Source organism: Haliaeetus albicilla, chromosome Z, assembly GCF_947461875.1.
Source record: "Haliaeetus albicilla chromosome Z, bHalAlb1.1, whole genome shotgun sequence".
Lineage (NCBI taxonomy): Eukaryota > Metazoa > Chordata > Aves > Accipitriformes > Accipitridae > Haliaeetus > Haliaeetus albicilla.
The window spans coordinates 38,943,876-38,970,956 of NC_091516.1; the positions used below are offsets into that span (position 1 = coordinate 38,943,876).

Consider the following 27,081-nt stretch of genomic DNA (forward strand, 5'->3'; position numbering starts at 1 on the left):
TGGAGGATATATTTACGCACCTGATAACATACTTTCTGAAGCCAAATACAATCTTCATACTTCAGTTTGAAAATATGAATACTTGTCTCGTGTTCTGGTTTTTTTTATTAGCAATACTCAATCAGACAATAGACATCTGTAAGCACCATCCCAACCTTTGTTTAAATGGACGTTGTATACCAACCCTTTCTAGTTACCGATGTGAGTGCAACATGGGATATAAGCAGGATGCAAATGGGGATTGTATTGGTAAGTGCACATTTCTAAAATCCATTATTCACTTTTAAAATGCTAATATTTTTCTGCTTTAAATCTGTTTTTTTAAAAAAAAAAACGTATTTTTTCTCACTCACACACATACTTATTTTAATGATACTGCTCTTGTGAAAGAGAGTGCAAAGACCATGATATTAACTTAAACTAGAATAATTTAAAATCTTCATGAGAGTTATCTGTTTCCTTAAAAAAAAAAGAAATCTTTAATCACAAGTATTGGTATTGACTATTCCTGTACTTGATGGGTATTGTACATTTTTGTCTTCACATTCAGTAAAGTAAATTCTGTTCCATGTTCTCCCATTTTTGCTACAGGAATTAGTGCCAAGTTATGTTCAAGATAATGAAGGGTAGAATTTATGTTTTACCTACTCATAAGGATGAATGACAGTTTGAAAGATATTGAATCATTAAAAAAATGCATTAATTAACTTTTGGTTATATTTTCATTTCATATGAAAGTATTGAATGCTAACTTTTTATAACGAGCTGAATTTGGGATTCTGCACGTTTATTCAGTTGCTGTGGACTTCACTCTTGCAGTGTCAAAGGCTCATCAGGTATTTCAGGGAAAATATAAAATTTGCAGGTTCTTGTGGGGTAGTTGTGTGGAGAAGAATCTTGTATGCAGGATACAGCATAGTAAATGTATAGACCTAAATAGAAAGGTCTGATTATATTTCTGACTGAACATTTCCTTACTGATTCTTTATAAAGAACTTAGAGATCTGTGAATGAAAAATATTATATAAGAGCTTGTTAGTGATAGGCTTCTCTCACTGAAATTGTGCTTTTTGAATCAATTTCTGGGATTATTTATCTCCTCTAATGGATTAGAGGAAAACATAGACACAAAGGACCACAGAAAATTGCAGCTACGTGAATCGTTAAAAAAATCTTCTAATCCAAGACTATGCAGTTTACAGTATGCAAGTGAGAATAGTACAGGCAGATTTTGACATACATGCAGCAGAGCAGATTATCAACTAGAAGCTCAGCTGGGAACACTGCATCTCTGACTTGCAAATTCTTCCACCTCCCACTGAATGCAAACTGAGTATCAGGACCTGCCTGGCTTGGCACTCTGCTGTCTGGAAGAGTGAAATGTGGCAACTGTTGAATAGTACTTTTCTTTTGATGTCCCTGTTTCTTACCTTGTTTAACCCCTCTGTTTTCCTTTCTCAAATCGACTTGATATATTCTGCACCTGAAAGTTTGTGAGTCCCCTTAGCTAGGCCATTCTCTTATACCAGACAGGTCAGTTAGATCTACATTGTTCTTGACAACTGTTTGTACACCCTCTTCTTAAGAAATCTCAGCTGATGGAGATTCTGTCACTTCCCCAGGCAATTGCAGTGCTCCAATAGTCAAATTTCTAGAAAGTTTTCAGAACGTCTAATCTAATTTAAACACTATTTTGCAAACATTTCAGCTCATTGTTTCTTGTCTTATCCACAGTATATAAGGAAAGCAGCTCAGTACCTTTCTCTTTGCACTTTTGTGTAGTTGAAGACTGTTACAGTTCTTCCAAGTTGTCCTCTATGATATAGCAAGCCAAACTTTTTCAGCTTTTTTTGTTTAGGTGGGAGTTTTCTGTACCTCTGATCTGTGGCTGGGAGATTCAAAAGGCTTAGTCTCTTGCTGCATCCTTGGGCCGCAGGAGCTATAAGTGCATTGTAAGTGGGATGTGGGAGTTTTAGTATAAATCTGTCTTGCATGGCTATTCTTTCTTTATAGTCTGTGGAGAGCCCTGGCACTTTTGCTCCCAGCACTAAATTTTGCATCGCTGATACCAATAATATTTTTAACTATGGTGGACCTTGACTCTTCAGAAACTGTCTTGAAATGTGCTGAGCATCTTTTGAACTGGCATATTCAACTAATGTTTCTTGATAAAATCTAGTTCACAGCTTGTATTCTTTGTTACTTGCAGGGCAAGTTGAAAATAATCATTTGAAGCACACAGATGTTTGTTATCTATTTGATAACACACAATGTATCTATTAAATTTTTATTCTTTTTGCTTTCTAAGTTCAAATGAAGAAATTAAGATGACTAATGATAAAAATCTGAATATATGGTTGTTACAAAGCTAGCAACTGAGAAAAGTGAAAGGCCTTTCTAAACTGTACTTTTTGAGGCAACCATCCTGTGTTTGAATCATTAAAAAGCAGTGATAAATAACATTGTGGTAGAGCATGGTTATGATAAATGCTTGCTCATGCTTATAAAGAATTATTCTGCATGAAGAAATATACTGAAAGAGCACATAGCTGTAAAAATAAGCCTGCATACCATGGAAAGGCACAGTATCACCTGTCAATAAAATAATTTTGTGTTAAGGTAAGACAAATTTGACTGAGATGCTTTGTGCTTCATATCAGAAAGTAGCATAAAGGTGGCATGTGATTAAGTGTCAGTTCACTGTGGCATATGAGATCTGAATGCTGCTAAACCCACAAAGAACTTTTTTTAATTTGCGAAGCATGGAAAATAAATGGCAATGCTGACATAAAAATTAGTATGCTTTGATACTATTACAAACATTTGATGATTAATCAAATGCAGATATTGATAATGTGGCATATGCAAGTTAAGAGTCAAGGAAAAAATGAATTGTGGAAAATAAAGTCAAACTAAAGCAAATATTGATGCAGTTGGTAAGGTTAACTCCTAAATAAGAGGTAACTCCAGATTAAATACTAGGAACTGATAATACTAGGAAATTTCAGGTAAGTAGGTAAACCAAAAGCCTCACCTGAGCTTGGGTGACCTTTTAGACTTGCTTTTAGTGAATACCAGTTTCAATAACCACTGGCACAAAAGAAGTGGTTCAGTGCCTTTGGCTCTGTTTTGGCTTCCCAGCCTAAATGACCAGGTATTAATGTACTAATTTAATCTGAGAGTGGCTTTCTGGATTAGCCTGGAGCAGAATTTAAACTCTGTGGTTGAGTCTGTTGTGAAATGCTTCATTTGCTCTATCTTTGTGCCCCTTTTTACTTAGGTTGCAGCAAATAAAGCTATATGGATTTATTTTAAACTTTTTTATTTTTCAATTCTTATTGAAGAAATTGTGCATGAAAAAATGAAGTAGGACAATCATCTGTGTTTTAAAAGGCCCACCCGATTTACATGTCTGAGTACTGAAACTGGTTGAGAGATAGAATGTGTTCTTAACAGCTGGCTGGCACTCTGTTCCTTTCTCTTCTGTGGGGTCACTCTGTAGGCCACCAGCCTTGTGTTCACCTTCCGCTCCAGGCTTGTGATAATAGTGAAATTGTATCTGATTTTCATTTTGATGTTGAAGTGCCGGAAGACTGAGAACCTAGATTGATGGGTGAATGGAAAGAAAAAATGGATGACCTATGTAATTCTCTAACACACAGTTATGTGCCCAGGAAAAAGGTCTATTCACTTAGGGAACTTAGTCTCCACTTCATAATGCACACCTCAGCATGAAACAATAGTCTGAAAACTGAGGCAATTTTGGATGCACTGGGATCAAAACAAAAATTTCAGCTTGTTTAATAAAAGCAGAAGATGCTGTGCCAGCTACAGTAATATCCTAGATTGAAAGAATGGAAAAAAAACCCCAATAATGGCTTCCATCAAGTTTAAGTTGTTATTTTGCCTATTTTTTTCTGTGTGAAACAGATCAGTCATTACTAATTATTTTGACTCTTCAGTGGTTTGCCTTTTGAGTAGCTGCTTGTATTCAGAAGACTTTTTATAAGAGAGAGTACTCTACGAATATTTATCTTAGATAACACAGCTTTGTTTCACTGTTGTTTTCTAATTGTATTATAAAAAAGTAGGCAGAGTATCTTAAGTGCCACACTGAATCAGTGATTTGTGAATGGTAGTTGCTATAAATCACACAGAAAGTTGTCCTTGAAAAAAAAGTTGTCAGGAACTTAACTTCATGGAATTTCTGTGTGTACTGATTCATATTAAATGAAATTAAAGGCTTTCTTGAATCTAACTTGGATACTCTTCTCGTTACTGAAAGAACAGTCTTAGGGCATTGGGAACAGTAACATTTCACTGCATGGGGTAATGCTAATGGTATATAAATGAACACTGCTTCCATACTGCTCTCTCTCTCTGGCTGCCTACTCCCCAAGCAATAATTAAGAAGCCGGAAATCATTAGATATTTTGCATAGAGTTAAAGAAAAGTCTTATTTCAAAATTATCCTGCCAAATCAAAAAATAATGGCATTACATGCTGCTCTCTGACTTAAACTTGTATTATGCTGCTTTCATGATGAAACATTCCTGACGGGTCAAGGACCATAAGTGTCCTAAGTGATCTGACATTGAATGGTCAGTCCCTTTCCCCAAACTGATAGACAGCTGTAATATTATTACCTTTCCTTATTTCATTCTGTTTATAAAAAATCTGGATAGAACTGTAAAGACTTTGAAGGTGGCAGCAAGCCTGTAGCTGTGCTGCATCGAATTTTAGTTGTTTTGCGAATACTAATCTCTGTATTTTAAATTTCATAATACATCTTCATACTCATCACAGTAAGTCTTAAGGGGGTTTTGGAAGTTCCATACTGTGTCTAGTGAAATTCTGACAAGTTTTACAGGTGAAACACTGAAAAGTGGAGATAAGTGTGATGCAAGTGGTGAAAGAGAAGTATTTCACACTGAAGAGGGGTGTGCTCAGAGATAGAATAAATGGGTTAAATATCTCTGTCTCAGATGTTTCCTGTTTATAGTGCTGGAATATGCATGCTTGCAATGCAAACTCAAAGCCAACAACTCCTTTATATTAACATATATTTGCCATTTTTCTCTTTTATCAAGAGCTTATAAAAAAAAGAGCATCTTAAGATGCATATTTTATATGGAAATCATCTGAAGCACATGGCTTTGGAAGGATTTTCTAAGCTTAAGTCAGCTATTTCATGGAGGAACACTGCATTCCTGCTGTACAATTTATAAATTAATTTACAGTGAGATACATTTCTAGCATGAACATGTTTTCTTTAACAGATTAAGCAAGTTGTAGCCTATAACAAAGTAATAAATGTTATTCTCTGTAGGAAAACTGAGCAAAATAGGTGAGTGCCACATCTAGTATTTATATCTTCCCCCTGTCCTCCCCTATACAAAAGCAAGATAAACATATGATAAAGTCATTTGAATTAAGATGTTTGACAAAACATTAATCTGAAAACATGATGTAGAGTTTGACATTTTGTTGGTAGCTGAGGACTTTGTTCTGAAGGAATTATGTGTGATCCTCCTTGACCTCGCATATCAGCTGAGCACTGAGTTAAAAATGCCCAATCTAGCACTCATGAGAAAGAGCATCTCAATAGCCAGGCACTGTAGAGAAGCATGAGAGCAGGAAACTACTATAATTACATAGAAGTCTACTGCAGTATAAAGATACAATTACTGTTTTCTCATTGTATTTAACACTCTGAATTTCTCTTTTCTTTATCTTGCTTCATTCTTGTGGTTTTACTGGAGTGGTGATATCAGCTGCTATGCAAATGTGGATGAGCTAAATATGTGTGAGAGGAGGTATTTGATTCTTCCATTTGCTTTGCCTTTATTCATTTAACTGTTTACCCAAAACGATCTGATTGTATCTGGGCACCAGGAGTGCTGTAAGTCAGCTCATTAAATCAGTGATTTGGGTAAACCCAGATCTCTTTGATATGTATATTGATGCTATTGGTTTTAACTGTGTATGCATTAACACAGTAAATCCTGTGAAATGTATGGTCTTGTTTATAGTTAAATTAGAACAAAACTGCACCTTCGGCCATTTTTTAGAATCAAGTCATTCATGGCACAACACTGCTAGAAGTAGACATTTATTCAACATATAAATGTTCTTATAAGTTTAATTTCTCATTCCATCCCATTATTTCCAAGATGTAATGAACTAAGTTTTAGAACTAGACCTGATAAAGGTGAGTACAAATGATCAGCATAATTACCCTGGGTTTTTTCCTGGTATTTCTGGTAGCATACACTGCAAAATACATGGGAAAATCATCATTATTAAGAACTGATCAGCAGTGACTTTACTTAGCCCCAACTTCCTATGGCAGTTTACAGCCAGATACCAAAAACTCCGCAAATCACCATTGGCTTTGTGGTGTTAAAGCCTACCTAAATGAAGAGATGAATAATTTCAGACCTGTAAGTGAAATGGAGGGCATAGCTGGAGGGAAAAAAGTCAAATTAGCAAAGGTGATTGATGAAGAAAGGGATTTCATCAAGGGATCCATTCAGTTTGTAACTTCTGAATTTAGCTGTACCAGAGACAAGCTGCTCAGATCATCCTCTGGTAGCTGCAGGAGAGACTGAGGCAGCAGTCCTGCCTGCCAGACCAGAGGGGTGCACTCACTCTGCTCGCCAGATCACCGAGGGCAAGGATCCTGGGAGGGTTTAGAGGAGCATAATTGGGAGGAACAATGAGTGTTATTTTAGAGCTGGGAATAGCCGACTCAGGCCAAAGACACAGCTGACTCATTGGTAACTACTGAGGATCAAACTTGGGAAGGGTTCTTGAAAGGAGTTAAAACTTTTCAGAGGCTTGTGTCAAATGGGAGTTATTTCTGAGCAGTCACCTGAGATTTAAAGTGCTTAAAGTGTGTTTGGTTGCACCCAAATACCAAAACATTTGGAAAGGGGAGTAAGGTACATTATAGAGAAGGGTTAGATTGAGTCTGGCATTACTCAAATGCAAAGACTGGGGTTGAGGATGCAGTGGGGCATAAATAACTGAGATGTTCTGCACAGACTGTGGTCTCATTAAGAATCCCTCCTGCTGGTGTGTGGCCTCTCCTCCGATTTCTACAATAAACCTGTAATATAAGGGGGGGGGGTGGGGGGTGGATGCCACGATCTGCTCTGATATTAAAATGCCAATTTTGATTTCTTTTGGTTTTATTTCAAGGAAGAATGAATGGTCATTCTGTTATATGAAACTATATCGAATAAATCGTTGTTCACTTTCACTAGGCAGCTGTCAGATCCCATGTCTCAAAATCCTCACACATATTTTTTGCTTTCAAGATGCGTATAAATTAAGTAGTAGCATTTCACGTCTTAAAAATGTCTGCCTAGTTGGACTAAGAACAGCTCTGTGTTCTTAGGAAAGTAATGATTTTGCATCAAGAACAAGTTTTAGTATTTAGCATTTGACTGTTAGTTACTGTCTTTTTCACTTAGAAACTCCTAGACTTGAAAAAAATGTTGTACACATTGTGAAGTCACTAATGCTCCTCTGTGCTGCCAACAGATGTCGATGAATGCACATTAAACCCATGCTCTAATGGAGACTGTGTCAACACACCTGGTTCCTATTACTGCAAGTGCCACACAGGTTTCCAGAGAACTCCTACCAAACAAGCTTGCATTGGTAAGAAAATTTGCTTCACGTCTATTCACACTGCAGATATTCTGATGCCTTATGTCAGATCCCATTGGAGTTCAAAAAATACCTAGCAATGCAATTTCAGTAAATCCCAACAGTTGTTATATTAGTTGGAGCTCTAGTTCTGGGCTACTATTCCATTTGTTCTGTTGTTGCCTTTTAGTATTTATCCATTACTCTGGAATATATGTCACTTGGCCAGGGAATTCCCCAGCTGGGAGTTCTACAAAAAAATCAGGAAATAGAGTGTTAGTACAACAGGTGTATATTTATGTATGTACACAGCTGAATGTGTAAGTAGCTTTTTAAAGGTATTCATAAAGTAATTGCTGAGTATCACAAAACTTATTATTTATTGTACAGGTCTGTAAAATAATATTTTTCCTATCTCTGATGCAATGAGAATAAATTCTTCACCATCTTTGGAAAGTTTTTTCCAAGTAATATTTAAATAACATGCCAGTATTTTTCAAGGCAATATTTGTCACTATATACATTTTTATCTTACAGTAATTCTCTGATTGTGTGGTTTTGTTTTGTTTTGTTTTTTTCCTTAGATATAGATGAGTGCATCCAGAATGGCGTTCTTTGTAAAAATGGCCGGTGTGTAAACACTGATGGAAGTTTCCAGTGTATTTGCAATGCTGGGTTTGAACTGACTACAGATGGAAAAAATTGTGTGGGTAAGAACTCTTCTAAATAATGGGGCAGGCATTAGCTTGGTGATTCTAGAAATTGTACTTCATACTACAATTAAGGATCATTAAGGATTACCTTTTTTGAAATAAGGTACGACCTGAGATGAACTTGTAGCCACTGCACTCAAATAGTTATTGTACAGAACTGCATGATTTCAAAGAAAACTTGAGATAATTTTTGTTTTTGAAGCTACATCTCTCCTCAAGAGTCCCAGGTAACTCAGTGCCAAGAATAACATTTTTCCCTAAAGCTTCATAGCAAGTGCTCCATATATCAGCACTGCTGAAGAAATAACTGGTTTTAATTTTGACTATACTGTGTCAAAAAAAACTTCCTAGATAAACAAGCTCTTAATTCTATCAGGTGATTGAAGCTTTTTATCGTTTCGTGTAAGAAAGACAGATGCACCCTGTTCTTCCATACACAGTCTGCTGAAACACTCGAAGTAACTGATCACAATGGGAAAAATTTTGCTGCTTTGTCTATAGAGTGAAAACTCTTCAGATGCTTCATCAGAGTTATGAGTAGAATTTAACTTGCAAGTGAAGGAACATGTCGCATCAGTCCTGATAGTTTATTTTTACTGTGTCATCTTCTGGAAGGTGTGGAACTGTAAGCAGTTTTCTTTGCAATGTTTTGCAGACCATGATGAGTGTACCACTACAAACATGTGTTTAAATGGGATGTGCATAAATGAAGATGGAAGTTTTAAATGCATCTGCAAACCAGGATTTGTTCTGGCTCCAAATGGGCGTTATTGTACTGGTATGTAGAGCTGAGGAGTAACACATTAATAAAATCTTGATTGAAAATGGCTTTTCCTGTCCACTCATTCATGCAAGAATGGCAATCTCATCACGTGGATTCAATATCATACCAATACCTTGCTAACTCATTACAGTAGATTTCTCAAGCTGCCTAGAATAAAAATAGATCTTTAACTTGCAGAGAGAAATAACTGAATTATTTAATGGAATTGTGAAAGCTACAACAGATGATAAATTAGCTTTTGAAAAGTCTTGGGGGGAAGTCTAAAAGGTTTAAAAGGCTTTACATTGATGAACATACGTATGTTTTCCACATCATTATTTGGCAATTCAGAGTGCATAACACTTAAGACATCATATGTGCCACAAAGCATTACAAACTTTTTAAAGTGAGGTCATTGAAAACTTACATTAAACATTTTAAGAATAGGTCTGATTTGGCTTCAGTTTAAGTAAACTAATGGAAGATACCTGTTGCTGCCAGTAGAACAAGGTTTGGGCTTGAGTAATTTCTAGTAAGTGCAAAATCATCTAAATTGTCAGTTTTCTGATTTGAAGTTGAACCATTTCTGTTAACTGTGGTTTTCTTAGTGTACATGCAGCTGGGCTGTAGACTTAGATAGAAATTGATGATCACTGAAAAGTTCTTCAAAATTAAGATTTACCATCATATGGATATTCTGTGATTAGTGCTTCCTTAACACTTCAAAGAAAATTACAGTAACATGGGATGAACAAAGGGGAATATTTATCATTAATTTTGCTTAATGTAGAATCTGAGGTGCCTCTAATCCTACAGTTTTTCTGTTTTCTTTTTTTTTTTAATATGCAGCTGGAATTTTGATTATTTAGTGTAATTCCAAGATGAGATTTTTATTAGAAATAAAACAAGGATATGTTGATGGTTCATCTGCTATCATAAAGTCATTTGATAATGTTCTAAAAATATTAATTTTAATCTTGCTTGAAAACAGCAAATAGATTGTTGAATTATGTTGCCTCCTTATAGATATTGATGAATGTCAGACATCAGGAATTTGCATGAACGGTCATTGCATAAATACTGAAGGATCCTTTAGGTGCGAGTGTCCACCTGGCTTGGCTGTTGGAGTTGATGGTCGTGTGTGTGTAGGTAAGTGAGATTTTATTTTTCATTGAAAAGCAAGTGGAATTATCAGGTTATCAAATTAAAGAAATGCATCAAATTATTTGTCTTTTGTTCTGTTATTTGTTTGTGTTCATGTATGTGCATTTGTGTATAGATATATATACATATTTATATTCAGTTGCATATCATCCACTCCACATCACTAAAACAGGTATATATCTTGGTTGTGACACTGATATTTTTGCACTCCCCTTTTAATTTCTTTCTCTAATCTGAAAACATTTTATTCTCCCTGTACCATAGTGTTAAAAAAGAAAAAGCTCTAGCAGGAGAAATAGTGAAAACTACATAGATTTGTTTCTGTGAACTCAAATATCATTATTAAGAATTATTAGGAAGTCTTGCATTGTCCTATCCCATAAACCTAGTGTTAAAAGACAGGAAGCTTAAATTCCTCTGTGGAATCAGAGTGGCACCACCTCTTGTTTACCTGTTATTCCTATAAATTAAACTTACAGTATTTACTCTTCCTGGCATCTCTTTTTGGTTTTGAGGCATACATTTTCTAGTCTGCTGATAAATAGTCTTTTGTCATACAATCTGAACTGCAGCATCTTATCCTCTCAAATCTTACTGGTTGACAGTTAAGAGATTCTTCACCCAACTCCTCTCTAGCATAGTTTCAGGGAGCTCACTGGACAAAAATGGAGCATTTTCAACCTGATGAAGAATAAAAAAGGGTAGAGGGCAAGAGGTATTCAGTCCCTTGTTTTCTACTGATTGCTGATGAAGAGGGTGGAGAATAATATACATTTTATAAAAATTACTGAGAGTGGTAGAACTACATGCACTAGGGACTGTGATACTGCAAAGTTCCTTAAACCAATTTAATCCACTGGAGATACAGTCTTTCCCTTCTTCTGCATATCAGAACATCAGTTCTATATTCCCTAAGTTTCTTCTCTCCTAGCTCATGAATGTATCTATCATCATGCATATTGGTGACCCAAGGCTCAGTTAATGGATAGGCACGGCATTAAGCTTCAACAGGCAAACATGCCTGCAATGGGGCCTCCTTGCCTGAAAAGCGCACCTCTGGCAGCATCACAGCAGATTCACTTCACTTTTGGTACACGGCTTTGTGTGCTAGAGGCTGCTGGTTACTGGACTGCCATTGGAGCTGGTATTAGATCGGGCCAGCTGGTTATGTCATGAAGCAGTAGAGGCAGAGAGGAAACCATCAGCTTAGCTCTGCAATAGTTGTATATATGAATCAATACTATGGTTGTTCGTGCTGATGGATGCATATACGTCTTATCTGCTATGTCTTATCTACATGTGTCCAGACAAAGGAAGGACAGACTTCCATCACAGTGTTTGGAGGTTATCTTGCACCAAAGGGATGTGAGATACTACATCCTTGTGTTGCTATTATCAATTAATTTAAAATAAATTCTTAAATTGTGCAGAAGTTCATCATTCTTTAAAATAAAATCTAGTGCAAGCATTTCTATCAAGTGCCTGTGCAAGCTGCTCCTTTCTGTTACCACTTCAGTTTAAAAAATGCACAATAAAAACTCAGAATGGCTTAAAAAATAGGCTAATAAAAGCCAAAACGCATTCTCAGTCTCTCAGTTGGAACGCAAATATTTGTTGTTTTAAATAAATGAGACTTTTTAGTAAGCAAAACTGTACTAAAGATTGAACCAAAAAAAGCAAGGTTTGTTCTCTCCTATGTAGTAGCCAAGTTGTTTATTAAACATTTGGAGAAAAGGAAGGAAAAGATAAAACAATCTGAAAAGGCTTGGTATACTGTTTTTAATACAGGAATTTCACTGCTTAGTGGCAGCAGCAAAACACAGCAGATTTGAGTACAAGCTGTTCAGTACCTTTTTTGTGGTCCAAGTTTGCCTCATCTTTACCCCGTTAGTGATACAGCTGCAAAGAATCAATGCAGTGCTCAGTTTTCTGTGCTTTCATGTACCTAATGCTACTACAGTTCTAGCATGCTAGAACTAGCTAAAGGCTTCACAAGTTGGCCATCAGCTGTGAACACTATTTTTTATTTGAAAATGTTCAGCTTCATGTGTCACATAGGTTTAAGGTTTACCATAAATGCTTAAATTTTCAACAGGAAATATCCTTAATATGACAAAAATCGTAAGGTAGAATCATGATTTATATGGAAAATTCTTTTTAAGAAGATGATGTAATTATTCCAGGCATAAAGTAATATAGGAAATTTCAAATATTGCATAACAAAAATATCCTCATACATGACCTTTAGAATAGAATTTCCAAGCCAATCTGCTGTTCAGAATTATGTGTATATATATATGTGTGTGTGTATATATACATACACATGCTGTGTTAACCACAGGAATTCTCTGTCTGGCTGTTCTGTCCCATATATTACATGAGCTAAATAATACTTCTCAGACATTGTGGCTGCTAGAAGAGTATTTGTAGTCTGAAGGTTAGAAAAGTTACTTCCTTTTAAGAGTATTCCCACAAATTTGCTAGGCAATTAGCAAAAACATAAAATCAAAGAGCCTACAGTCTAATTCTCTCTTACTTTGCACTGTATTTTACTTCTGAATAGTGCCATTGATTCTGGTGGGACTATTCATAGAATAAATTGCTTTTTTATTTAGTATTAATAAGTATGGCAGAGTCAATCACAAAATGTTATACCACTTTGGAAAAAAAGTTACAGCAAGGGGGAACAAATGCTTGGAGAAGGAACAGTTAGATAAATGCTCAGAGCCAAACGAGTATTTGCAGGCATTTCAGGTTTGGCTATACTTCTAACAGCAGCTCCATGCTCGGGATATCTCAGCTGGTTCTGTGTGTGTGTGCATTTGTGTATCACCTCAGAACTTGCACTGAGCTATGGCTATAGCTTTGCTCAATGTTGTTTGTTCTCTGTTGAGACACTTTTAATTATAATTCAGTCTGCAGTTCACATCTCTGCCCAAAGCTATAGCCTTTGAGGACAAAACAGCTAAGTTTTATTTCACCCTGGTTATTTTGCAGAACCATACCTCAAAGTGCCTGTCATGAGCATTGTATGGTTTGACCTAGGGCACCTGGATTGGTGCAGTGACTTTCACTGCGAGTAGGTCAACCACTGGTCCACCTGACCTTGACCACAAGTATGGTGGTGATAACAGTTGGTAGAACAGCCTCTAGACACAGCCTCTAGAAATGCTGTTCTTTGGGAATCAGTGAAGTTTCCTATAAGGAGGTACACAGTTACACCAGCACCAATGCTAAACTCTGATCCAGAGCATAAAATAAGTTCTACAGCATTCTGAAATTCATAGCCAAAGGCTGATCAAACTATACATGGGGAGCAGTGCAGGTTCATCAGTAAGGTGCACTGTCGTGACATGAGGAACCTGAGCTTGGTGAGCTGCCTGCAGCAACTAAGCCATGGACAAAGCAGTGCCTGTCCTTCTCGTCCTTGCTATCAGAATGGGAAGCACAGCCAAGGGAGGACATTCTACCTGTCATACCACGTTTTGGTTCTGGGGGAGCCAGCTTGTTTCTTCATCCTGCACAGGCTTTGTGAGTGATTGACTGTAGGTAAGACTGTTTTCCTATAACTAGTTAGGCAATCCTCCCCAAATTCCCTGTGCTTCTTATATAAAAACATTGGCTTATGTGGAGAAGCACTTGCTCTCTTCTTACGCAGAGCAGTTGCTCAGGACATCTGTAGCTTCCTCCAACTGCTTCCCACAATTCACATACTGAAGATCTTCCTACAGAGTATTTCTTTCACACTTTCCAGTCTTTTCTTCCCCTGCAGTTTCCCTCGGTGCCATTTCCTTCCCTTGAATTGCTTCCCCATTCTCTCCCAGACACATAACTAGGAGAAAGCCTTAACTTCTGTGACAGGGCAATGATTGAAGCCCCTTTATTCATGGCAGAGCATGGCAGAGTGACATCTAGACTTGTTAGAGGTGGAGGGAAAGGATGTGATGCAACTAATTATTTTGCAGAACACATGAACAGACATTTCTTGTGCAAAAATTCTTGATTGTTGTAAAGCACAATAGTCTTTTCCTGCTGTCAAGTGCAAGCAAATTGTACTGGCTTCATCTAGACTTTTGGCAAGGAATAAGCCCTGAAATCTGGGCCACATTTAAGTGTGCCCCAGAACTATCTGTTCCATGGGATACCAAAAGCAAGAGAAAACATTTATGAACAGGCAATCCTGTTTTATAGGAGCCAGCTTACAACACTCAGCAGGCAGAACGCATAAGGAATTGCCGGTTCTTATTTGGATTGGCACAGGATATTCAGCATCCACTGTAAGATTTGTCAAGCAAATTTTCTTTGTTGTTTTGGGGTCACCTTTTAAGCAGATAACTGTCTGGATTCCCTCAGACTCTACTCAGTTTCTGAGTGCACGCAGGTTCATGTCCAGGCCACAGTGCATGGTAGTTTTACTGGGAGATTGACAAGGAGCATAAATTAAAGCCATGTTCTGGCCTTGTCCATAAAGATGCCTGAAATAAAGAGTATTTCTGTAGCTCCAACAAGTGTCTGTAGAAGTATAGGAGTCAAAACTAAAGACTATTTACTCCATCTGTATCCTGCAGTTCTCAACCACATGTCTGGGTGGACTGCCCACTCCCATGCTTGTTAGAAGATCTCCAATATTATCTTGTAAGCACATACAAAAAAGGCATGTAACCTTGGAATGACCAAAAAAACCAAAACAACAAAACCCAAACCAAAATACATAAAAAGCAGTCTAAGAGACTTTGTCATAGTTCTTGGGTAAGTATAGCAGATGGTTACGCCTGCAAAGGTAGGGCTGAAGGCCTGCTTTGGAAGACCCATCTTATTGGTCAAGTCAGTCAGATTGATTTATATGACTAAATCAGCTGCAAGATTGGCAGTATGCACATGGTGAGTCCTACAGCTGTGTGGCTGTCCTATAAACTTTTCTGCTGTCTTTTATGGCATGATTTTCGAGGTTAGAGACCTTCCAGGTATTATCTGTTTTCTCTGTATAATAAGGTAATTTGTCCTGGCCATGATTTCTAGCCCTCTCCCAGGGCTGTCATTTCCATAGTGGCTTTTTAATCACAAACCTCCAGAAATTTCTTATATTCTAGGCAGTAATGCTGCTTTCCCCACTACCTAGTCATGTGTAAGAACTGCTAAATTGCTGTTGCTAGCTAGGTGTTGGGACCTCTTTGATATCTTAACGCTAATCCAGTACTGGTGCCAGTTTATATGTAAACCTGTTAAGATAGCCATGTCATGTAAATGCTGGTCTGAACAATCTGCTGAAATTCCATTTTTGATCAGAATTTGTAAATAGTGTAGGAGACTATGCTCCTCCTTTCGGAAATAAGTAACCTCCCATATTAGCAGCCCTGGGCTGCTGGTGAGTTATCCTACACGAGGAACAATTTTGGAAGTAAACAGGAGATCTGTGTGTCCAGGTTATGGTTGTAATACTTCTCAAAGGGAAAAATTAGTCACCACATGCTGATTCAAGCCATTCTGTGTTTCTTATTGAGATATATGTTGACAGATTTTCAAAGCAGCTCTGGTGTGGGGGTCACCTTGCTGGGTCCTTTGGAATACTTTTAAATTTGCTCACAGTATGCTAGTTTAAGTGGTTTTAAAGTGCTCTGGAGAGAGCTCCAGGAGCTAACCATTTTAAGAATTGGCCTTGATGCCATCAGGATTACTGTAGCAGAGCAATGCAGATGTAGTCAGTGTAATCATTTTGTTGAACAAAATTTTTTTTTTTAGCTCTTGTTGGATAGTATACATATATTTCACTCTCAGTCTAAGGAAATAAATTATTTCTTTGCTTGCCCTTTCTTAGATACTCACATGCGTAGCACATGCTATGGAAGCATCAAAAAAGGAGCGTGTGTCCGTCCTTTCCCTGGTGCTGTGACAAAGTCTGAATGTTGCTGTGCCAATCCAGACTATGGTTTTGGAGAGCCATGTCACCCCTGCCCTGCTAAAAACTCAGGTAAAATTTTGTGTTTCTTTGAATACTACAGTGAACATACAGACTTAAAAAAATCTTGTTCAGATCAGGTTGTTCATTTATTTAATTTCTTAAAGAGAAGTGAATAGGGTATTTAATGGAATTGTACACTGATTCTGGAAATGGTTTCTCCTTTAAAGAAAAAATGGTATTTTATGTTGAGTGTGTTTTTATGCATTGTAACATTTGAGGTGAACCTAGTTCTGGAGCTGGCTAGACTGTCACAAAATTCAAGACAAAGGACATGAGTATGCTATGGATGAAGTTGGGTCCCTGAATTAAGTGTTAGCTATAAGGAATAATACTTTAAAGAGAATAAGCAGAGTTCTCTGATGAATCTGTAAGTTTCCTAGTCAAATCAATACAGTTTAAAAGAGCAGCCGATATTAATTTTAGAAAGCTGTATTTCATTTTGTAAGAATCAGTTCTCCAAATAAACCTGGGGATTGATTAAAAGAAAATCTCTTGAATATACAACTGAGATCATCTATCTTGGACAGTATTTCTATTCAGTGTCATTTTCTGACATAGCAGAAAACTGTAGAAGAAATGAAGTAAAACTGGCATTATGGCTGAAAGCAGTAACTTCAGGAGACAGTTCTGTCAAGACTATAATGAAATCACTTGAATGTTTAATTCTTATTATCATATTTCATTTTTATATATATGTGAAAGTTCAGGGTGGAATACTACTAGCCATATTTAGCTATATTGTCTATAAGTAGTTATTTCATGTGAACATTGGCATTTTATTAGTTACATTGTAGAAAAATTGTTTTGAAAAATGATCAGGTGGATTTGATTGAGGATTAAAGAAGGTAAAACACTGGAAATAACATTTTCTTTTTTCCCCAACATCTCTTTGCTTCAATTGAGTAGCTGAATTCCATGGTCTGTGTAGCGGTGGAATAGGTATTACTGTGGATGGACGAGGTATGTTGCACATTTTCTTTAATGTATATGATTCAAGGTTAAAAAAATATATACTCAGAATTATATTTTTCTTTAACATACTACAGTGGAGTTTTTTGCCTCAAGATTAATATGTTGATTTTAGTATTTTCATTATCTAAGTACAATAATTAAATGTTGTCTAAAGAAAAGGCCAGAACTAATTCTCTACAGCACTGGATTTTGCCTGACCCTGACAAGAAAAAAAAGTCATCCTTTTTGAAGATCTGACCTATAATTTATTTTTTTTTTAGAATAGGCGTAAGACAGTTCTCCCTCATTTGGGGAATGACAGCAACCACTTGCATTTGCAGTTGATTTTCAGTCAGCTGGGATAGTAATAGAGCACATTTTCACTCCAGATCCAGTGTTCTCTACATGGACTGTTTCCATGGAGGGATCATTTCTCTGGTGAGTTAGAGTTGGAAGAGAGCTTACTAAAAAAGATCCCCCTAAAAAAAGTCCTGAAAGTAAGCACTTGCATTTAGTACAAGGAACTGTAAAGATCCAGCTGCTTTTTCTAGTACCACAGAGAGGGATTTTAAAAGTAATAGCTGAGCCAGGCCTGAAGTAGGGGCAACGCATGCTGTAGCTGCCAAATAAGTAGAGTGGGTTGAAGAAGGAATGGTGGAACACAGTATTGTGATTTATGGCTAGATAGTTCCCTGATGAGTTAATAAAGTTGCAGCCAAATTAAAGCAGATACTGTACATTTAGTATTTACAGGCATTTAATCTGTATGGCTTTTATCCTTGTCAGCATTAAAGCTCCTATTCAGTTCAGCAGGAACAGAGTGAGACCCTCTGATTATTATACTTAGAAACAGCCTACATAACTTTTTAAAGTAGTACTATAATAAAAGAAATTATGGTTCTGTTCAGTACTGTAAGTGTATATGCATAGCTTTTTCTTCTCTATGAGCTCATTGCTTAACATGTTGCCAAACTTACAAGTAATTTGAAATCCATAGTCTGTAAATTCTCTCCGTTTTCTTTTCAGTGAATTATGCAAGGTCCATTTGAAGAATCTCTAAATCTCATGGGGAAATAATGGTAGTGTACCCTAATGTTGTTGTATATACAGCATCCTACCATGAGAATTTGCATGTAGTCTGGTAGGGAGGTTATATGTCCTTTTGGATACATGGAAAGTACAATTTCTCACTAAATCATAAAACCAGTTGTGGTCTCTACCAACTGCATGATAAAGACTATAATCTCCTGGGGGTTCACGTCTCAACTAAAGTCCCTTTTTGTTTAGGTTTCTAAAGAAAACCATAGTATTTTCTGTACATCTTGTGCAGCGACCTTGCAGACAATTTTCTTGCTTATACCAAGGCACTTTGTTTACTAATTCCATTTGCTAAAGGAGAGGAATACTGCTGCCACATTCAATCCCTAATAAAAATTGTTGTGTTCCTCACGCATTCTCATTGTCAAGAGTGAGTGGGAATACACTTTATCAGTGAAGCTCTTGTCATAAAGATTTTATCTGACTTTTAGTTGATATATAGCTTGTTAATTAGACTGCAGTCCATCACCACATCCCTACTTCTGTCATTCAGCTTGTGATTAACAAGCACAAAACCTTCATGTCTTCATGTGGGAGAAATCTGGATATAGGTGAGGACAAAGATTTTGCAGTCTGGTTCATTATAAAAAGTAACAGGAAAGGCTGGACCTTGTGAAATCATTAATTTGATAAGGAGAGAGAGAGTCATGAAATTGTGTGGCTTGTCCCCAAGACACAAAAATGTTTAGTAAACTACAGAAAACTTTTTGCTCAAAAGAAAATATAAAGCTGAAATATTACACTAATTCATATTTTCTTATGAAATTTTCAGATGTCTAATAGCTTTGAGTTTAATCCAGGGATAGCATGATTTTTCCAAATGCATGTCTGAGTATATGTAAATCATCATCTAAACTGCAGTATGGTTAAAGAGGAAATGTCCTTTATAAAAAGTTGAGCAGTACAAGTATAAAACAAGGTTTTTGTGAAGTCACAGCTAGGCCAGCACCCCTACTGTTCTTTCCAGGGTTTGGAAAGGGAACTATTTAAAGTAATGGGCTTACCGTATGGGCAGAAATAACTTAGTATTGAAAACCTGTCTTTTTCTCAGAGGCAAAAAATATTAAAACTAGCCTGTTCCTGTTCTTATGGTTCATATGAATATTTTGGAATTTTCCAACTACAGTAGAAATTCTATATAGGACTGTAAATTCAAGGAGTATATCTCAATTCATCATCCTGTTCTGTCAATCTGAGAAAAATTGTAAATTTCCAACAAATGCTATAATTCCTGTAATGCTGTGTTATTGACCTATGCATTAGTTCTGTATTAGGAAAAGTAATTGTGTCACCTAATAAAGTATGACTTCTTACCTAGATCCTTGAACGACAGGCACTGAGTGCACAGGCTAGATATTTTGCATCAAGGTATTCTTACTGTCGTGGTTTAACCCCAGCCAGCAGCTAAGCACCATGCAGCCACTCTATCACTCCCCTCCTCAACTGGACAGGGGAGAGAAAATACAACAAAAGCCTCATGGGTCGAGATAAGGACAGGGAGAGATCACTCAACCAATTACTGTCACGGGCAAAAGAGACTCAGCTTGGGGAAAATTAACTTAATTTATTGCCAATCAAACCAGAGTAGAGTAATGAGAAATAAACCCAAATCTTAAAACACCTTCCCCCGACCCGTCCCTTCTTCCCAGGCACAGCTTCGCTTCTGAATTCTCTACCTACCCCCCCAACAGTGCAGGAGAATGGGGGTTATGGTCGGTTCATCACACTTTGTGTCTGCTGCTCCTTCGTCTTCAGGGACAGGACTCCTCACTCTTCCCCTGCTCCAGCGTGGGGTCCCTCCCATGGGAGACAGTTCTCCATGAACTTCTCCAACATGATTCCTTCCCACAGGCTGCAGTTCTTCACGAGCTGCTCCAGCATGGGTCCCTTCCATGGGGTGCAGTCCTTCAGGAGCACACTGCTCCAGCATGGGTCCCCTGTGGGGTCACAAGTCCTGCCAGAAAACCTGCTCTGTGGGCTCCTCTCTCCATGGATCTGGAGGTCCTGCCAGGAGCCTACTCCAGTGTGGGCTTCCCATGGGGTCCCAGCCTCCTTCAGGTACCCACCTGCTTTGGCGTGGTGTCCTCCATGGGCTGCAGGTGGATATCTGCTCCACTGTGGACCTCCATGGGCTGCAGGGGGACAGCCTGCCTCACCATGGTCTTCACCATGGGCTGCAGGGGAACCTCTGCTCTGGTGCCTGGAGCACCTCCTCCCCTTCCTTCTTCACTGACCTTGCTGTCTGCAGGGCTGTTTTCTCACATATTCTCACTCCTCTCTTTTGGCTGCTGTTCCACAGCAGGGTTTTTTCCCCCCCTTTAAATCTGTTCTCCCAGAGGCACTACCGCCATCGCTGATGGGCTTGGCCTTGACCAGTGGCGGGTCCATCCTGGAGCCGGCTGACATTGGTTCTGTCAGACATAGGGGAAGCTTTTAGCACCTTCTCACAGAAGCCACCCCTGTTGCCCCTGCTGCTGCGAAAACCTGGTCACACAAACCCAATACATAGTTCCCTGTTGATTTAATTTGGAAAGGATATCTGGAGGTCATCCAACCTAACCTTCTGCTCAGAGCAGGGGTAATTTCAAAGTTGAATCACGTTTCTCAAGGCCTTGCCCAGTGGAGTTTGGAAAACTCCAAGGATGGAGTTCCCATAGCATCTCTGCTGAATCACTCTCATGGGGAAGAATTGTTTTCCTGGTGTTCAGTTAAAATTTCCCATGTTGTAACTTGCAATTGTTGTCTCTTGCCCTGTCATTGTGTACCTCAAGGAAGAGTCTGGCTCCATCTTCTCTGTAACCACCTATTAAGATAAGAGAACTGCTATTAGATGTCCCTCTCATCTTCCCTCTTGCTGGTTAAACAAGTCCAGTTCCCTCAGCCTCTTTTCATACTGATCCTGCTAGGGGACTTCAGTCACCCTGACATCTGCTGGAAAAGCAGCACAGCAAGCCGTATGTAGTCCAGGAGACTCTTGGAGCGCACCGAGGATAATTTCTTAATCCAGGTCATAGCCTAACCAGAGGAGAAGCATTACTGGATCTGTTGCTTACCAACACAAATGAACTAATTAGTGAGGTCAAGACTGATGGTAGCCTGGGCTGAGTGATCACACCCTGGTGGAACTCATGATCTTGAGGGATATGGGTCAAGTCAAGACTAAAGCCAGGACCCTGAAATTTAGAAGACCAACTTTCAGTTGTTTAAGAAATCAGTGGACAGGACCCCCTGGGAAACTGTCCTCAAGGATAAAGGAGAATAACGGAGCTGGCAGCTTTTTAAGGACATTTTCCTTAGATCACAAGAGCTCTTGATTTCCACGTGTAAGAAGTCAGGCAGGAAGGCAGGAGACCAGCATGGCTGAGTAAGGACCTCCTGGTCAAACTAAAGTGTAAGAAGGAAATGCATAGGCAGTGAAAACATGGAAGCTGTCCAGATGTGTAGGCATGAGATCAAGAAAGCTAGGGAACAGCTGGAGCTGAGTTTGGCAAGGAGTGTGAAGAATATGACAGGCTTGTACAGGTACATTGGTCAGAAGAGGAAGATTACAAGAAAATGTACACAGACCCACACCAACACGATAAATAAGACAGGAGAACTAGTGACAACCAACATGGAGGAGGCTGAGGTACTTGACAATTTTTTGCCTGAGTTTTCACTGGTAATCACTCTTCCCATATCTCTCAAGTCTCTGAATATCAAGGCAGGGACTGGGGGAACAAAGTCCCCCCCCCATCATAGGAAATAAGGTTCAAGACCACCTGAGGAACCTGAACATACACAAGTCCATGGGACCTGATGAGATGCATCCCAGGGTCCTGAGGGAAATGGCAGATGTAGTTACTAAGCCACTCTCCATCATTTGAAAAATGGCAGTCAGGCAAAGTCCCCACTGAGTGCAGAAAAGGCAATATCACACCCATTTTTAAAAGGGTAGTAAGGAGGACCCTGGGAACTACTGACCAGTCAGCTTCACCTCAGTGCATGGTAAGATGGAGTAGGTCCTCCTGGAAGTTATGTCAAAACATGGAAGACAGACATGATTAGAGACAGCCAACATGGCTTCACCAAGGGCAAATCATGCTTGACTAATCTAGTGGCCTTCTACGATGGAGGGACTGCACCAGTGGACAAGGGAAGAGCTACAGATATCATCTACCTTGACTTCTGTAAGGCCTTTGATACAGTCCCCCACAACATTCTTCTCTCTCCACTAAATTGGAGATAGATGGTTTTGGTGGATGGACTGTTAGATAGGTAAGGAATTGGCTGGATGGCCATGTGCAAAGAGTTATGGTCAATGACTCAATGTCCAAGGGGAAACCAGTAACAAGTGGTGTCCCTCAAGTGTCCGTACTAGGACCAATACTGTTGAATGTCTTTATCAGTGACACAGATAGTGGGATTGAGTGCACCCTCAGCAACTTCACAGATGACACCAAGCTGAGTGGTGCAGTTGATTCACTAGAGGCAAAAGATAACATCCAGAGGGACATTGACAGCCTTGAGGAGTGGGCCCATGTGAACCTCATGAAGTGGCCCAAAACTGGGCACAGTATTCCAGGTTTGGCCTCACTGGTGTCAAATAGAGGGGAATAATCACTTCTTTCAGCCTTCTGACTGCACCCTTGCTGTATAATTGATCTGAGTGACAGCCCCAACATCCAGTGAGTCAGGTGTTGTCCATGTCTATCACAGGATCTGGTTTTTCATATCTTTCAGTGTCTGGTTGTCTTCTGTGTTGTGTTAATACAGATATTAATGAGTGTGCATTGGATCCTGATATTTGCTCCAATGGAATTTGTGAAAACTTACGTGGCAGCTATCGTTGTAACTGTAACAGTGGCTACGAGCCTGATCCTTCTGGAAGGAATTGTGTGGGTAAGTTGCTCAATTTTTTTATTATTGTTGAATAATTCGTCCCTGTATTGATGCTAATTTGCATTGACAGAATTTAGGTTGCAAGACATCTACTTCTTAAAGCTACAATGAAAATGCAAAAAAATCTCTAATGAAACTGCTTTTCTCAGTCAATGCATAGCTAATATTCTTACTGCTGTATTTATCTGTTATTTGGTTGGGGGAGTATTACTGTTTGGGAAGTGTAAGCAGGAGATACCATTGCAGGTTAGGAATTAATTTTCTCAAAAGCATGGATCAGTTTGTGTTATACTTTAATGTGTAACATTTGTCAAGACCACCTAAAATGTGTCCCTTTCAAGGCTGGTTGATAATTTGTCAAGAGCTGAAGGTCACGATTTTGCATAATAAAATGTAACAGGCTGTCATTACAACGAAATTATAACTGGTGGCCTATGTACACGGTGTCTGCAGTATGCAGTAATTTGTGATGTGCCCATGTTACACAGGTACAGCAGAATGGAGCGCTGCACACTTAGTCCTCTAATTTCTGAAAGCTTCAGCTTGTGAAGGAAGCAATGACCCACTCTTAGGATTTCACAAATCACCTCTGAACAGTGCGCTCAAGTGTAACAGCTATTCTTTTATTCTCCAGAATTTCAGGTCACCAGTATACAGGAATGATTCACTTCAGGAACTTCTAATTGTCATTTGTAGTTTGGTTTGGGTTTATACCAGACAGTTGTTGCAGTGTCTAGATACATATTTTGCAAGTGTTTATGAATACCCAACAGAAGATACCTATATTATAAGTTTCACACTCAGTCCAATTAATTTTATTTATTTATTTATTCATGGTCATACATGAAATTCAGTATTTTTTTTTCTTTTGGGAATTCATACATCCAAAAAAAGTGTATTATACCACAGGTACATTGTGCAATGTTATCGCTTATAGTCATGTTAATAGTCCTGTAATTTTAACCAGAAAACTGAAGTTTGTTTGTATTAAAAGCTAATAGAAAGCTATCTGAAAGCATTAGAAAGTCTTAAGTATTGTCCTACCATCTGATGTGTTTGTTTTGGGGAATTATTGCTCTCTGTACTTAAAGGTTTACTGACCTATCATTGGTATTTGTGGTCAACAAAACCCCACCATTTTTGGTAGGGAAAACCTGGACTATATAACTGTGGTATAATTTTAATACCAAACATTCCTACCTAGTGATGCAAAGCAAACACAAAGTGTTTCTTTTCATCTGCTTGATTTAAAGAATTTTACAGCTAGTTACCTTCTAAAGGCCCTAAATACGACCTTTTGGCAGGAAGGGCACTGCTGCATAAAACTATTGGTGTTTCTTTAAAGATACTTCATATAGTATTTGTTTTCCAAATGGATTTTATGGCAAGGGATTTTATTTATCTAGTTACACTTGGGATTATGTAAATGCTAGTATAGGTATATGTGTGTTTAATTATTTAAATAAAAATACAGCATACTGACTGTGAGGATGCATTTATTCATAGACAGGAGAATTTTTGCACAAAATAATTTAATTATGAACACTCAAAGGGTTGAAATGCTTTAATTAGTGATAAAGATTATGAGCTGCTAGGAAATAAAAAGTGGTCATCAGACAAATGCAGACAGTATTCTTGTCAGTTTTAAGTGCTTTTACAGCATGAGCTATATCAGTCTATGTTTTTACAGTGCATATCACAATAGATGACAGTCCAAATCTGAAGTTATTCTGTGAGATTCTAAGGAAATACTTTCATAACACTTCTAGTTTGAGTTAAAGGATTGTAACAACAAGCTCAAAATTAAACTCTATTGCTCTTGAAAACATCAAATTCCAAATCCATTCTCCTTTACTTCATTAAAATCAGATGAGGTTACACTAAGGACAGGTTAGTTTAGAAGAGCTTCTTTACATCTGCCAAACTTAAATCTCGATTAATAGTCTAGGGAAATTTAGACTTTTTTGTCTGAATCCTAAAGGAATTTATAAGCATAGCTTGCAAAATCTAATGTAGTTGGGAAACCAGAAGCCTCCAGATTGTAATTATAATGCATTCTTGTTTTTATTCTTTATTTTTAAACTTAAACTCTCTAAAAAGTCTAGTTGATTTAAGATTTCAGTTGCAGTGTTAAGTTTGGGAGATCAAGCAGTCAAAATATAGGAGACACCCTGAAGCAGGATGAAGAGTCAGGTTTATTACAGCCTATCCTGTCAGTATTCTTCTATAAGCTTAAGTATTTGTGGTATGTGATGGGCATTAGAGGAAAGTAGCTTAAAATTGTAAATTTTTTTTCTTTTTAAAAATAAACAATAGGGCAATGAGGAAGATTGATTGGTTTTTATTAGCATTATTTGCAGTTAGTGTAAGAGGAGTTCAGGGAGTGGTGTTAATTTGTGGGTTTTTCCTATTCAGTGTGCTTGATACCCTGGTTGCTGTAGAAAGCAACAGGGGCTACTTGTGGAGGTGAAGGCATCTCATGGCATTTGCACTCATTGGTGTGTCTAACTCGTCTTTTTGCAGACATTGATGAATGTTCAATGAACGGGCTGCTGTGTGATAATGGGCACTGTCGAAACACCCCTGGAAGTTACAGCTGCACTTGTCCAAAGGGTTATGTGTTCAGCACTGAGACAGACACATGTGAAGGTGAAAAATCTGCAAGCTGTGTTAATTTTATTGCTTACTATGTAACATTAAAGCTAAATGATCACAAAAGATTCAGGGTGGTGACAAATACCAGAGGGAAGGACAGAGCTAAGATATTGCATAAATCATTGCATTCCTCCTGTAATTTCTCTGCAATTATTTTTAGTGTGTTGGGTCCTGCCATTGAATTTCTTTCAAAGTAATCAGTTAATTTTTATATGAAAATATTTCACTTTCCTTAGATAAAACATTTTTAAGCTGGAATAAAGGGGAATATGTGCGTGCCTTTGATCGTGTAGCAGGGACACCTAGTCTGTCATTTGGGGAAATGTATCTCTTTTGATCACAGAGTCTCTTCTTTTTCTCCCTTCAGTCTGTGGTGATAGTTAATTCTAGATCAAATTCAGGTATTTGTGATGCTTTATGTGATGTTTGAATTCTAGGATCTGGATATTACTGTCTGTTGATACTAAAATTGTCCTGTATTTTTACAGTATAATCACAATCGCTTTCTTATAACTTCTTATAATGAACACAGATGTTAGGGCAATGAAAATGTTACATAGCAGAAACTAATGAGAAGTTTTAATTATAAAAAAACCTAAGGCTGTACAAAAAAAGTCAAAATAGAAGCATTAGCTTTTGTCTCAATTTTTAATTAGTATTCAGAGTAGTAGAATTTTACTGGTCTTTTGCATTATTTTTTATTTGGTTCCATGATCTGTAAATCTCAATGTTTGTTATCATTAGAAAGTTTTTATAGTAAATAGTCTTGCATTTGAGTGGGCGATGGGGAAGCTATCATCCTTTGTTATGGAACACCTATTATGTGAACCAATGTCATTGTCCAGATTTGTCTGAAGTAGAAGACATTGTCCTCAGCTGCTTGTTATTACTGATCAGACAGAAGTTACTGCCATACAGTTAAACAAACATTTGGAAAGGGAAGTGGAAGCACTCTATAAACCATTCTTGCTGTGTAGGGTCAGTCAGGGTAACTTACACCATTTCGTTAGCAGCATATGCTGAATGGGCTAACTTTGCACTTAAGCAGGTGAAGAGCACTCACTTGCTCTTTGCCAGCGTTCAGAAGAGGAGTGGAAGCAGGCAACATGGAGGGGGCAATAGTGTTTTGAATGTCTCCAACTGTTTGGAAAGTGAACATGTGTTTACATTCAAAACATCTCATGAAATGGTTTAAATTCTGGCAGTATCAAATCATTCACCTCTTCACCCCTTCTGTTCAA

At 38.0% G+C, this 27,081-nt stretch overlaps 1 protein-coding gene across 1 annotated transcript in view; it reads left to right on the forward strand.

The window, feature by feature from the left end:
- The window catches only part of FBN2 (fibrillin 2), a 175,589-nt gene that overhangs the window by 67,728 nt on the left and 80,780 nt on the right, over positions 1-27,081 (forward strand). The window contains exons 11-19 of the mRNA XM_069777396.1: positions 112-249; positions 7,549-7,668; positions 8,241-8,366; positions 9,025-9,147; positions 10,159-10,281; positions 16,112-16,264; positions 17,162-17,215; positions 23,060-23,185; positions 25,709-25,834. Coding sequence (XP_069633497.1) covers positions 112-249; positions 7,549-7,668; positions 8,241-8,366; positions 9,025-9,147; positions 10,159-10,281; positions 16,112-16,264; positions 17,162-17,215; positions 23,060-23,185; positions 25,709-25,834 — 1,089 coding nt within the window. The remainder of the gene's footprint in view (positions 1-111; positions 250-7,548; positions 7,669-8,240; positions 8,367-9,024; positions 9,148-10,158; positions 10,282-16,111; positions 16,265-17,161; positions 17,216-23,059; positions 23,186-25,708; positions 25,835-27,081) is intronic.